Source organism: Spermophilus citellus (assembly GCF_964194105.1).
Source record: "Spermophilus citellus genome assembly, chromosome: 15".
NCBI lineage: Eukaryota > Metazoa > Chordata > Mammalia > Rodentia > Sciuridae > Spermophilus > Spermophilus citellus.
In genome coordinates this window covers 70490822-70504715 of record NC_138195.1, presented here as the reverse complement: position 1 = coordinate 70504715, position 13894 = coordinate 70490822, and the positions used below count along the sequence as shown (strand labels likewise).

The window sequence follows — 13894 nt, the reverse complement described above, 5'->3', positions numbered from 1 at the left end:
ATCCTTTTCTGTAAGTTTTTCATTTCCTTTGCCACTTTCCTAATAGGTTATTTATCTTTTTCTTGCTGATTTGACATTAAGTTTCATATACACAGCTTCTCATACACACACACACTTTTTACCCTCCCTCTCCATTTTGCGGTTTTTCTTTCATATTGTTTATAATGATTTTGCATGCAGATTTTTTTCAAATGTGGTCAAATAAGTTAATATTTCTTTTTATGGAAGGTATTATATAAAATCATTTTCCTCTCTTCAAAGATTATTAAAAAAACCTGCCAGTTTCTTCTATTACTTTTATGTTTTCATTGTACACATTTAAAATCTTTGATCTGTAACTTTTGAGTTATAAATCTAAATTTTCTTCCAGGCAGCTAGTAGGTTTTCCAGATATAGGATAATACTGGATATTGAAGAGCTCACTCTTTTTGGACTTCTCTATTTTGTTCCACTGATGGAACTTTTGTATCCTCCCAATTGTAATATACTGCTTTATGATCTTCTTGGGCCAGTCCTGCCTCATAATTTTTAACAGAAATGTCAGGTCATTGGAGAGGCCAAACAGATTCCAGGAAGAAAGAAGAAAGTTAAGCTACAGCAAAATATCTAATGTGAATATTAGCAATTACAAAGCAGGAAGCAAATTTGTGTTCTAGAAGACTATGGTACAATGATTGTTTGGGCCCAAGAGGATATCTGGCCAGGAAAAGGTCAAAATGGCTGAAGTTGTAAAGCCATAGAAAGGAATAGGTACAGAGGAAATACAAGCTACATGGTCAAGCAGATGACAATGAATCAGGCTTCTTCCTCCCAAAAAACATTTGCTGCACTGTGCTACCCCCTCCTCTCTCAGGATCCCACCCAAAAGTTTTTTCAGGCTGAGTTGCCTGCTCCTGCCTTAACAGGGTGCTTGGTCAGGAGAATAAGTTTGGGGGTTGCCCAGGGCTCTTGTTCTTAATTTATCATAGATCTTGGAGAACTTGTCACACATGGGCTGCTTTGTTGCTAGTTGTTCTGACAAAGAAAAATCCCCAAAGCATTCACATGCAAAGTCTGAGCTTCCCCAATCATTCAAACAGCCTTATTCAACACCCTCATAAGTCTGTATATCTTGCAGCAGCTGAACTCTAGTTAAAGCTGCAAAGTTCACAAAATCATTAAGGAAACCAGAATGAGACAATGCAGTTAAAGAAATCCCAGCAGTTAATCTCAATTTGTCTTCCCCCAGTTTACAATAAACTCTCATTTACATGATGTGGGATATAGAAAGCTATACTGGAGCAAGCTGGGTCTTATGCTGAATTTGCCATAAAATACCAAGGGAAACAAGGGGTAGAATTTATTTCATTTTTAAAAAAGCCTCAAGTTATTCTATTACAAAGGAACATGGCGAACAGGTAGGAAACAGATTCCCCATTATGAGTTCTCCTGATGGCTTCTGCAAGGATCATAGAGATGTCTATCACCTGTATTTTAGAGCAATGCTTCATCTTGTCCTCCTGAGGTATGGTATTGGTAACCACTACTGCTTCAAAACATGCATTATTGATTCGAGAAATGGCTGGGCCAGAAAAGATTCCATGAGTCAAGACAGCATAAACTCTGGTCGCTCCAGCTGAGAGAAGTTTGTCAGCTTCATGGCAAGTTGTGCTACATGTGTCAGCCATGTCATCCACAAGGACAGCCACTCAATCCTTCACATCTTCCACTAGCACCATGTGGTCCACTTCTTCTTCCGTTATTTGTGAATCAAGGCAAAGTCCACGATCAACCTGTCTGCAATGGAGGTCACTCTTTTGGCTCCACCAGCATCAGGTGACACAACAGTGCAATTCCTCCACTCAGAGATATTCTCCCTAATCCACTTCAGGACAGCTGGCTCTGCATACAGATTGTCTACTGCGATATCAAAAAAGCCCTGAATTTGAGAAGCATGCAGATCCATGGTGATAATATGATCTGCACTAGCTACAGACAGCATATTTGCAACAAGCTTAGCTGAGATTGGTGCCCAGCTCTTTTCCTTCTTATTCTGCTGGGCGTAAGGGAAACATGGGATGTCTGCAGTAACCCGGCTGGCTGAAGCAATTTTGCAGGCATTAATCATGATCAAAAGCTCCATTTGATTGTCATTGATTTCACCACAACCACTTTGAATGATGTAGACATCTTCTCCATGTACACTTTCACCAATTTCCATAGAGGTCTCCTGGTTGCTGAATTTCTTAGTCACCACCTTGCCTAGCTCCAGGCCCAAGTGGTCAGCAATTTTCTAGGTAAATCCTGATGAGAGCTGCCACTGAAGATTTTGATATTCAGCATCTTGGGCAATTATCCTAGGCACTCATCGCTCAGCGATCACTGCTGCTGCAGAGACCAGAACCCAAGTCGGCCCAAAGACTTAATACTGACCACTTCGCATTGCTACTCCGCCATCTTCAGGATCTCATTATAAATAATGTGTAATTTTCATATTAGAACTATGACAGGCTTTCCCCTAAAGTCCTTTTTGTCTTTTAATAATGTTTTACCTACACACACACACACACACACACACATACACACACACACTCTCTCTCTCACACTCTTCCAGTTGAGTTTATTCCTAGGTATTTCTTTTAAAAAAAATTACTATCAATGAAAATTTTAATTAAAAAATTTACTGTCTTATCTTTCAGTGTTATCATTTAAATTAGCTGCAGATCAGCTATCTAAGGGTTATTGGTTTTTCATAAATTCTGTATGCTGGCACCCATATCAAATTCTATTTTTCATCGTTTTTCAACTGATTATACAATTCTATGTATGGATTAAATCACTTATCAAATAAATGATTTATCATCAACTTCTTTCTGATTTTTATATGCTATTTCTTTCCTCTTGCCAATGACTTTGGTCAATATCTACAAAACAATGAGTAATCTTACTTTTTTTGGGGGGTGGGGCTGCTGGGGGTTGAACGCAGGGGTTCTTTATCACTGAACTATATCCCCAGACCTTTTCATTTTATTTTGAGACAAGGTCTCACTAAGTTCCCAAGGCTGGCCTTGAACTAGTGATCCTTTTACCTCAGCATACCCAGTCACTGGGATTATAGATATGTGCCACCACACCACACCTGGATTTAAAAAACCTTTTTATGGGAGCCGAGTGTGGTGGCATGCACCTGTAATCCCAGTGACTTGGGAAGCTGAGGCAAGAAGATTACAAGTTTGAAGCCAGCCTCAGCAACTCAGTGAGACCCTGTTTCAAAACAAAAAAATAGGAAGAGCTGAGAATGTGGCTCAGTGGTTAAGCACCCCTGGGTTCAATTCCTAGTATCAGAAAAAAAAAAAAAAAAAAAAAAAAAAAAAAAAAACCAGAAAAACCACAACATTTTATGGAGATGTTTCTATCATTTCCCTGTTAAACATGATAATGGCTTTTAGATTAAGACAGATGTTGGGGCTGGGGATGTGGCTCAAGCAGTAGCGCGCTCGCCTGGCATGCGTGCGGCCCAGGTTCGGTCCTCAGCACCACATACCAACAAAGATGTTGTGTCCGCCGAGAACTAAAAAATAAATATTAAAAAAAAAAAATTCTCTCTCTCTCTCTCTCCTCTCTCACTCTCTCTTTAAAAAAAAAAAAAAAAAAGACATGTTAAAAATGTATCTATTTTAAGATTGATCTCAACTCTAAGAGATTCCTTTAAAATAATAAAGAACAATACTGAACTCATTAAACCAATATCAACTGTTATTTTATGTAACTTATTTTAAAATGTTGTTTGGGGAGTTAATTATGAAAAGGAAACTTACACTAGATTGTCTTCATTAAAGTCTGGTTGAAGATTCTCCAGAGGAAACAAAGATCTAAAATCAATCCCCATATTGAAAAACACAGCTGCTATATCAGACAATGATGGGATCCAAGGCCAAATTGGTGAGTCACTGAAAGTATCTGGTTAACAGAAGAAAATATTTTATTCCAAATCACTGGTCTACAAACCCCATATTTGCAAAATGATAGCCTGCATGTAAAACATAGATTATTTAAATGATTTTATAAAATATCATCTGCTAATAATGTTAATAATATAGTTTAAGTTACAGAATGATCAAAGGAATTATAGATTTTCAAACAAGTATGAAGGAAATGACTTTAATGAAGAAACTACCTGAGAGTGATAGATGAGTGTAACTCAGAAGGAAGTAATCATTTTGTTTTGTTGTTGCTGTTGTTGTTTTTTGGATACAGGGTCTCACTATGTTGCCTAGGCTGGCCTTGAACTGGTTAGCTCAAGTGATCCTGCTGCCTCTCTCCAGCCTCAGCCATATCCAGCTTGAAGTAATACATTTTGAAATGAACGGATATAACAATGGTAAAATCCCAACCACCATCCACATGGGAAGATTCTATTATCTTTATAAGTCTTAACTCTCCCAAACAAGTAATCAAGTAAACCATAATGCTTCTTTTATTTAATATAAGGGTTCTCAAAGGTGAAAAAGCAACTATCACACTTTTGCAATAGATGTTTTCAATATGCATTAGTGCAATATCAATACAATACTGTTGCTCATCAAAAAGCCAATTAAAGTTAATTGGTTGAGGGGCTGGGACTGTGGCTCAGTGGTAGAGCACTTGCCTAGCATGTGTGAGGCACTGGGTTCGAGCCTCAGCACCACATAAAAAAATAAATTAAATAAAGGTATTGTATCCATCTACAACTAAAAAATTTTTTAAATTAATTTTTTAAATAAATCTTAATTATTTCCATTTATTGCTCCGAAATAGGCCATGATTTGCTAAATATTAAGAAAAGGTTGCCACTTGCAAAATCTTACACTGCCTTTTATGAATGCAACTAAAAAAATACAGATACCAGTACATTTTTTTTGCAGTAGCACACTGGATTGAACCCAGTAATGCTCTACCATTGAGCTATATTGCTGGCCCTTTTTATTTTGAGACAGGGTCTTGCTAAATTGTCCAGGCTGGCCTCAACTTGCAATACTAAGGAACTGAAGTAGCTGGGATTATAGGCATGCCCCACCATGCCCCACACATATACTCACTTTTTATTGGAGTTCATTTTATCATTAAAGATATTTGGTTACAAAACAATTTTTTAATTCAACATCTCCAAATACATTAACATTTAGAATATGAAAGAGATCGAGAAATAACCAATATACATGCTATAAATCACAGCAAAATTTATATACTTACCATTTCTAATTGTTATTTCCATCAACGTACTTAAAATTTGCACTGACACAATACAGTCTGTATGAACTGACATCATCTGTTCAAAATAAATGGCAAGAGTATTAAAACATGAGCATTTATACTTCCCAGGCACATATAAAGATGTTTATAGTTAATACTTATAGTAACGTTGTGAGGTAGTCCTCATTACATGTATGAGAAAATATAGATTAAATACCTTGCCCAATGTAACACATGCGATACATGGAAGACGTGGAATTTAAATTAAGGTCTCATTCCAAAGTCAGGGCTCTTTCTATTCTGTTACCTTTTTTTTTTTTTAAACAACTTTCATTTATAATTAGACAACTATAACATTTGAAACCATCAAAAAATGCCTCTCCTGGATGCATGATGACATGAAACCAAGACCCACATAAGTCTGCCAGGTTTAACATTACATAATAGGCAAAAATCAAACCACAAACTAGTAAAATATTTGAAGAGATACAAATATACAACCTAATATACTAATATACTTTTTAAAAAAATTCTTATAGTTGTTGATGGATCTTTTTTTTAAATACTTTTTTTAGTAGTAGTAAGACACCATAACTTTATTTATTTATTTTTATGTGGTGCCAAGTATCCAACAAGTGCCTCACACGTGCTAGGTGAGCGTTCTACTTCTGAGCCACAAACCCAGCCCCCTGTTGATGGATCTTTATTTATTTATATGGGGTGCTGAGACTTGAACCCAGTGCCTCACACACGCTAGGCAAGCGCTCTACCACTGAGCCACAATCCCTGCCCTACTAATATACTTTTGTTTTTTAAATTATTTGTTTATTTTGACATGAGGTCTTATTATGTTGCCCAGGCTCATATTTCTGGGCTTAAGCAATTCTCCTGCCTCAGTTTCCTAAAGAGTTGGGCCTTCAGGGATGTACCACTGTGCTGGCTTACCAATGCACTTTTTAAAAGATGCTCAATGTTACTAGCAAACAAAGAGATGCAATGGAAAACAATGACAAGATATTATTATTTGACCTCAAAGTTAGCAAAGATCAGAATGTTGATAATACTGTGTTCACAAGAGTACCAGAAAAGAGATAAGAAGTCTATGCCTACTGTTGAGTGTAATTCTGTAAAAATTTTGAAATAATTTAGTAATACTTAAGCCAAATCATTGTATTTGCACTTTGATCTAGTCAGCCTTTTTACATTTAGGAATTTAGATGCAGAGAAATAACTCTCAGAAGACCACCAAAACCTGATGTTTAAAAGCTGTTAAGCGGGGCATGTAGCTCAGTGTAGAGTGCTTGCTGAGCTTGCTAACTTTTTTTTTTTTTCTTTTTGGGTACCATGGATTGAACTCAGGGACACTCAACCACTGAGCCACATTCCTAACCCTATTTTGTATTTTATTTAGAGACAGGGTCTGAGTTACTTAGTGTCTTGCTTCTGCTAAGGCTGGCTTTGAACTCATGATCCTCCTGCCTCAGCCTCCCAAGCTGCTGGAATTACAGGCACATACGCCTGACTCAATTGTTATCTTTTTCTTTTGTCAAAAATTAAGTTTATAGTAAATTTAAAATGTAAGGGGGAAAAACCCAAATTCTGATCTCAATTAGGTGTATGACTATAAGATTTCAAAATCAATCTATGTGAAAAAAATGTCTTTATCTTGTTTGTGCTGTTAAGTTCTGCTACCAGGAACTTACTAAAAAAGACATGCTGCAAAAAGGACAAAGTTCAGATAACAGTTTTTTGCTTTTGTTTTTTGTACTAGGGATTGAACCCAGAGATGCTTAACCACTGAGCCATGTCCCCAGCCCTTTTTTGTGTTTTATTTAGAGACAGGATCTCCCTGACTTTCTTAGGGCCTCACTAAGTTGCTGAGACTAGCTTTGAACTTGGGATCCTCCTGCCTCAGCCTCCCAAGCCGCTGGGATTACAGGCATACGCCACCATGCCTGGCTTGGATAACAATCTTTTAATGGTGGGTGAGGAATTCTAGGATGAGGAATACAATAATTTCAGAAAATTATATAAATGTGTAATATGTTATACAACAAATCTAATGTCTATCAAATTAAGACTGGTTTAAATAAATGTTAAGCAGCCTGACAAAGAAATACTATAAGGTCATTAAAAACAATAAAAAGAAAAATGTTTTACACTGCGATCATAGTTTGTTATCTGAAATAAACAAGTTATAAAACATATTCATGTTTTGTTTATACTAAGTTACACAGTAAATTTTGTTGTTGTTGTTTTTTGTAGTGGGGATTGAATCCAGGGGCCCTTTACACTGAGCCACATCCCCAGGCCTCTTTTCCCCCCATTTTTTATTTTAAGAGAGTATCTTATTAAGTTGCTGAGGCTGGCCTCAAACTTGTGATCCTCCTGCCTCCACTGGGATTATAGGCGTACATCATTTGTGCCTAGATATCCAGTAATTTTTGTACGTAGAGAGCAACCTAGAAAACATTGACCAAAATGTTAACAGATCCTGAAAATTAAGATTTGAGATACATTTAGACAGCTTTAAAAAAAAATTTTTTTTCTCTCTCCATTTCACTTGAATTTTTCTTCTTCTTTTTTTTTTTTTAATTATGCATTGCTTAGGATTTCTTTTTTTTTTTTTTTTTTTTTTTTAAGAGAGAGCGTGAGAGAGGGAGAGAGAGAGAATTTTTAATATTTATTTTTTGGTTATCGGCGGACACGACATCTTTGTATGTGGTGCTGAGGATCGAACCCGGGCCGCGCGCATGCCAGGCAAACGCGCTACCGCTTGAGCCACATCCCAGCCCTCACTTGAATTTTTCACAATAAAATTATTTTCTTTTGAAAATGGCTAAAAAAAATTTTTTTAGTAGTAAACTTTATGGTCTGGTCTACTACATTTAAACATACATGATAAAAAAAGTCACAAAAATGTGAATATTTTTATTATATTTAAACAAATTTACAAAATAGTAGTTACAAAATAGTAAGATGAATTTGGACATATTTTCTTTTTCTTTTTTTTTTTTTTAAGAGAGAGAGAGAATTTTTAATATTTATTTATTTATTTTTTAGTTCTCGGCGGACACAACATCTTTGTTGGTATGTGGTGCTGAGGACCGAACCCGAGCTCGCCTGGCATGCGTGCGGCCCGGGTTCGGTCCTCAGCACCACATACCAACAAAGATGTTGTGTCCGCCGAGAACTAAAAAATAATTATTAAAAATTTTCTCTCTCTCTCTCTCTCTCTCTCCTCTCTCACTCTCTTTAAAAAAAAAAAAAATCATAAGTTGGTAAAGCCTTTCTACCATGAAATGGATTTACAATAGAAAAGGAAAAAGGAGACAATGTGTCATATATAGAGAAAATACTTAGTGATTATTAATTTGGTTTTCAAAGAATGAAATGAGTATAAAAAAATACTTAGAAGATATGCTTGTTATGTCACAATAGCAGCTTTAAAGTCTATACTGAGGGGATGAGGTTGTAGCTCAGCGGTACAGCGCCCGCCTAGCACGTGCGAGGCCCTGGATTCGTTCCTCAGCACCACATAAAAATAAATAAAGATATTGAGTCCAACTACAACTTAAAAAAATATATATATTAAAAAAAAATAAAGTCTACACTGATAGACCCACATCAACAAGATGAAAATTAGCATAGATAAATACAAAGTCTTACTTGTAAGTTTAAGAAAAGATATATATAATTGGAGATAATGAAGCCCTGGCATGATAGCAAATGAAGTTTTGAAATACATGGTTGAGATAGATGGAAGTGTGTCACTGGAAACTGCTGGAAGACAAGACTTTATCTGGAACATACGTCCATTTGTGGTGGGAGGTGGAACAACTTAGGAGTAACATTGACAAGGTAAAGATCACTCAGAAAGATGATCAAGATAGTAAAGGGATGGGAGAATATTTAGAATGGGGAAGGATGAGGGTAGTGATAACTATTTAAAATAACTGCAAGACTATCTCCCACTGGGAAAACTTAACCTACTAATTTTCTCCCTAATACTTAACATCTAACATATTTATAAATGGTTCAAGCACACATTTGTTTATTGTCTGTATTCTCAATACTAGAATGTGAGCTTCTTGAGATCAGACAGCCTGATTTTTTTTCACTGCTGTTTTCTCCAGTGCCTGGCACAGGTGACACTCAAAACTGAAAAAAAAAAAAATAATCAAAATCCATAAAATGTAGTCTCTAGTTCTTGCCAAATATAACTTGAAATGCTGTATTAAAGCCCAATGTAGAAACTTCATGTGTTTTCCACTTCTCAGTTTGTGTATAATTATGGTTCTCTGATACGCAACTTTTACATATTGTTATTTTACCCTAACACATACTTGTTAACTCTAACACATATCCAGGATTTTATTAAAATGGAACACCCCAGCAACCTGATAAAAAATTTGTCATTCATAGTTTTAGTTTCTAAAAGAATGACAATTGCAACCCACCTGGGCATAACTATATTACTTGTCAATATAGAACCTAGTGTAGTGTAAAAAGCCCTTACACAGCCTCTCAGCTCTGCCAACAAACATATTTTAATCCTGAATAGGTATTTTCTAGATGATAGAAATGTCAAGAATAGTAAATTCTAGTTTGAAGTTTTCCGTCTGAAAGTCCAAATTATAGTAACAACAGGATTCTATATATAAAATCAATAATACCATTATAAAATTACAATTTATATACAATAAAAATAAATATTTATGTGAATTTAGGTATTACATATGCATGGAGAAAAGAAAAGTTGTATTTGCATTAAAATATACATATGAATAAAGAATATTTACCATAAACATGAAAAAAGTTCAAAAGAAATTAAAGGACCTTTCTAAGTCTATGTTCCTGCAATACTGATTCTCCAGTATATCAGTGTGACAAAAGCATCTAATTGTGTGAAACATTATTTTTATCCTGACCTGAACATGATCTACATTATCATTTTATGTAAGTGTACATGAGTGTTTGGGGGGGGGGGGGCGGTGAGGCAGGGGGGTACTGCTACCACTGTATGACTCTAACCCTTTAAATCTTTTTTTTTTTTTTTTTTTTAATTTTGAGTCAGGGTTTGAAGCCCAGGCAGGCCTCAAACTTGTAATGCTCTTGCCTCAGCCACCTGAGTTTCTGGGATTACAGGCAGTGCCATTGTACCCAGCTCATTATCATATTCTTCCATTTATTTTGCAGTACTAGGGATTGAACCGAAGGGTGTTGTACCACTGAGATACATCCCCAGACCTTTTTTAAATTTTGAGATAGGATCTTGCTAAATTGCCTAGGCTGGCCTTGAGCTTGGCAATCCTCCTGCCTTAGCCTCCTGAGTTAGTGGAATTATATGTGTGTGCCACTATGCCCAGCTCATTATAATTTTCTTTAGAATTTCTTTATACTGATTTGACTTTTTTTTTTTTAGATTTTGACACAGGGCCTCACTATGTTGCTGTGATTGGCCTGGGATCCTCCTGCCTCAGCCTCCTGAGTCTCTGGGATTATAGGCATGCACTAATGTATCCAGCTCATCACATTGACTTTTCCTCCCTCATTCTAAGTCATTGAAACCAAGGTTTGATGAGCTAATTTTTTTCTCTAGAAACGTACAAAAAAATTATATTTAAATAGTTTGTTTTTGGCTGAGGAAGAGAACTACCAAACATTTCTTACCCGAAACAGCCACTTTAATACAGGTATAGGACACTGAACATAATGGTAAGCAGAGGTGAGGAAACCTTGTGTTGTCAAAAAAATCTGATCTGTTTTTCCCGATCTGAAAAAATAAAGTAAAACAAATATGAGTGTTTTCATGGCAAAACACTTCCACCATCACCACATCTGATACAATGAGGAAAATGAGAAAATTATCCCTAGTCTACGGAAGTGGACTATACACCAATATTGATTGGTTACTCAAGGAAAAAAAAAATCAATTCACGGCGTAAAGCTGATTCAATCTGTTGGCCTAACTCTATAATTATCTGATGGACAAAATAATTCTAATGTTGTATGGGATTTTGGGAAATTAGAACATAAAAGCTGAGCTCCAATAATACCTGAAGCAATGAGGTGCAAAGAATGGTAAAGAATAAATATAGTGAAAACAACATACCAGCCCTGAACTTCCTATTTCTGTACTACTATTTTTTTGGTACTGGGAACTTAACCCAGGGGCTATTTACCACTGAGCTACAGCCCCAGCCCAGCCCTTTTTATTTTGAACAGAGTTTCACTAAGTTGCTGAAGTTGGCCTTGATCTTGTAATCCTCACTTCAGCCTCCAGTGATGTTGGGATTACAGGCCAGCACCACCACATCTGGCTAACCTGTTTCTTTACTTCTTTCACATAAGAAAGCAATATGTTTATAAAGTCCCTGCTATTTTAACAGTCCAATATTATGCACTGATCATAAGCCCAACTAACAAGAGCACGTGATATGCCAAAAAACTATTAAGAAAAACACAAAGAACAATAAAAAGATTAGGAAACTAGATAGATCATAATAGAAATTAACCTTTTAGAAAATTACATTGGTCAAGTCTTTTAGGATAATTTTTGCCCCCTGCCCAGTCCCCCAAAAGCAAGCCTACTTTCTACTTACTTGAGAATAAGCTTTTCTACAGCACTTTGTCCAATAAAACCAGAGTCTCTTAAATCCAAGGTATACTGATTGAAAATTTTCCCAGAGTTGAGAAAATTAAATATTTCTTCACCTGGATGATGATCAGGAATAGCATCAATTGTAACTGAAAATTTCTTAAGAAATTCCCTGAAATAAAAAAAGTCATTGAATACCAAATAGTTATACTGCATATGGTTTGGTACTTAAAACATTGTGAGAATCAATGTTAATCCCAGATTAGAACACTAGCATAAGAAAAAGTTGTTTTGCTCCTCCCCCTCACTGTCCATACTACTCAAAAGTCATTGAATAAATCTGTATGAAAAGGAACCATAACCCAAAGAAAAGACAAAAGATGCCTGGGCTCTAACATTTGCCTTTCAGCATCATCAGAGATGAATTTGAAATACAACATACTTTATTCTATATATATTTAACAAAAACAAAATTAAAAAATGTAAGGCTTGGCATGGTGTGTAATCCCAGTGGCTTGGGAGGCTGAGGCAGGAAGATCTCAAGTACAAAGCCAGCCTCAGCAACTTAATAAGACCCTAAGCAATTTTTAGTGAGACTCTGTTTCAAAATAAAAAAAATAAAAGAGTGGTGGGGATGTGGCTCAGTGGTTAAGCACCCCTAGGTTTAATCCCTGATACCAAAAAAATTAAATTTAAAAAATCTAAAAACTTAATAGGGCACATATAATGAGAAATGTACCTGTGCTCTTCCAAGAGGCCATCCTCATCATCTGTACTGTCTTGATCTCCGATTCTGATTGGTGATTTAATGCCTCGGCCCTGCCTTATGTCTTCTTGTAGTTGCTTCTGCAGTTCATCTAGCCTGATAATTAAAACAACGCTCTGATAAATAGATTACTCTAAAAAAAACAAAAAGCCCCTGAAAACTTTACCTGATATCAATCTAAAAGTAGTATCAAGGAAAAATGTTATTAAGTACCCTATTACCTTATCCTGTTATACTATAGATCAAATCATGTCTCCCAAATATATTATGATGTTTAAAACAGTACACCATTTTTCTTAAGACAAAGAAAGTCTACTTAGGTATTAAGCTTTTATGCAACAATTGGCATAATTATCAGAACAGTGTTCCATTACAAAAAAGATTTTTTAAAAAATTTTTTAAAAACTATTTTATTTTTATGTGGTGCTAAGGATAGAATCCAGTGCCTCACGCGTGATAGCTACAACCCCAGTCCCTACAAAAAAGACTTTAATATTTCTTTATAGCAAAGGACTTTTAAGAATGACCTGTCCAAATTATTTTGGAGATTGGGAAAAGAAAAATGGCAAAGAGGGCTGGGGATGTGGCTCGAGTGGTAGCGCGCTTGCCTGGCATGCGCAGGGCGCTGGGTTCGATCCTCAGCACCACATAAAAATAAAATAAAGATGTTGTGTCCACCTAAAACTAAAAAATTTTAAAAAATGGCAAAGAATGAACATTGTTAATTTGGTTATCTTCTCTAATCTTTTAATACTCATTTGATGCCCAGTAGACAACTGTTTTTGTGGCATTAGGGATTTAAACCAGAGATGCTCTAACACTAAGCTACACACTCAGCCAATTTTACTTTTTTAAATTTTGAAACAAGATCTTGCTAAATTGCCCAAGCTAGCCTAGCACTTGCAATCCTATCTCAGGCCCCTGAGTAGCTGGAATTACAAACCTGAGCAACTCCAGATAATGTTAACAATTTTTTGAGGGCCGTTTTTGTTGTCATCATGGTTGTCATCACAATACCTAACCCTTAATAAGCACTTACTACATTACGATTAGTAAGATATATGAAAACTTTCTTTCTTTTTTTGGGGTATGGGATTGAAGTCAGGAGTGTTTTACCATGGCGCTACATCCCTACTCCTTTTACATTTCAAGACAAATTCTTGTTAAATAGCTGAAGCTGGCCTTGAACTTGCAATCATCCTGCCCCAAATGCCTAAATTGCTGGAATTATAGGTGTGTGCCACCATGCCCAGCTGTATTAACCCTTAATCCTCACAACAACCCCATGTAGTAGTTTTCTTATTATCCATTTTAGA

General features: G+C 36.0%; 1 protein-coding gene and 1 pseudogene across 4 annotated transcripts in view; both read right to left on the bottom strand.

Moving 5' to 3' along the window:
* SLF2 (SMC5-SMC6 complex localization factor 2) overlaps positions 1 to 13894 on the bottom strand; it is a 52641-nt gene that overhangs the window by 24833 nt on the left and 13914 nt on the right. For all 3 annotated transcript variants that reach the window (XR_014018920.1, XM_081267382.1, XM_081267383.1), the window contains exons 7-11: positions 12552 to 12674; positions 11817 to 11984; positions 10885 to 10987; positions 5212 to 5287; positions 3798 to 3939 (exon numbers count right to left, since the gene is read on the bottom strand). Coding sequence is in view for 2 of the 3 variants with exons in the window: in XM_081267382.1 (XP_081123508.1) it covers positions 3798 to 3939; positions 5212 to 5287; positions 10885 to 10987; positions 11817 to 11984; positions 12552 to 12674 (612 nt within the window). In the remaining variant the exon portion in view is untranslated. The remainder of the gene's footprint in view (positions 1 to 3797; positions 3940 to 5211; positions 5288 to 10884; positions 10988 to 11816; positions 11985 to 12551; positions 12675 to 13894) is intronic.
* Positions 1375 to 2440, bottom strand: LOC308633955 (ribose-phosphate pyrophosphokinase 1-like; annotated as a pseudogene). Its single transcript has one exon. The product of its transcript is annotated as a ribose-phosphate pyrophosphokinase 1-like (transcript).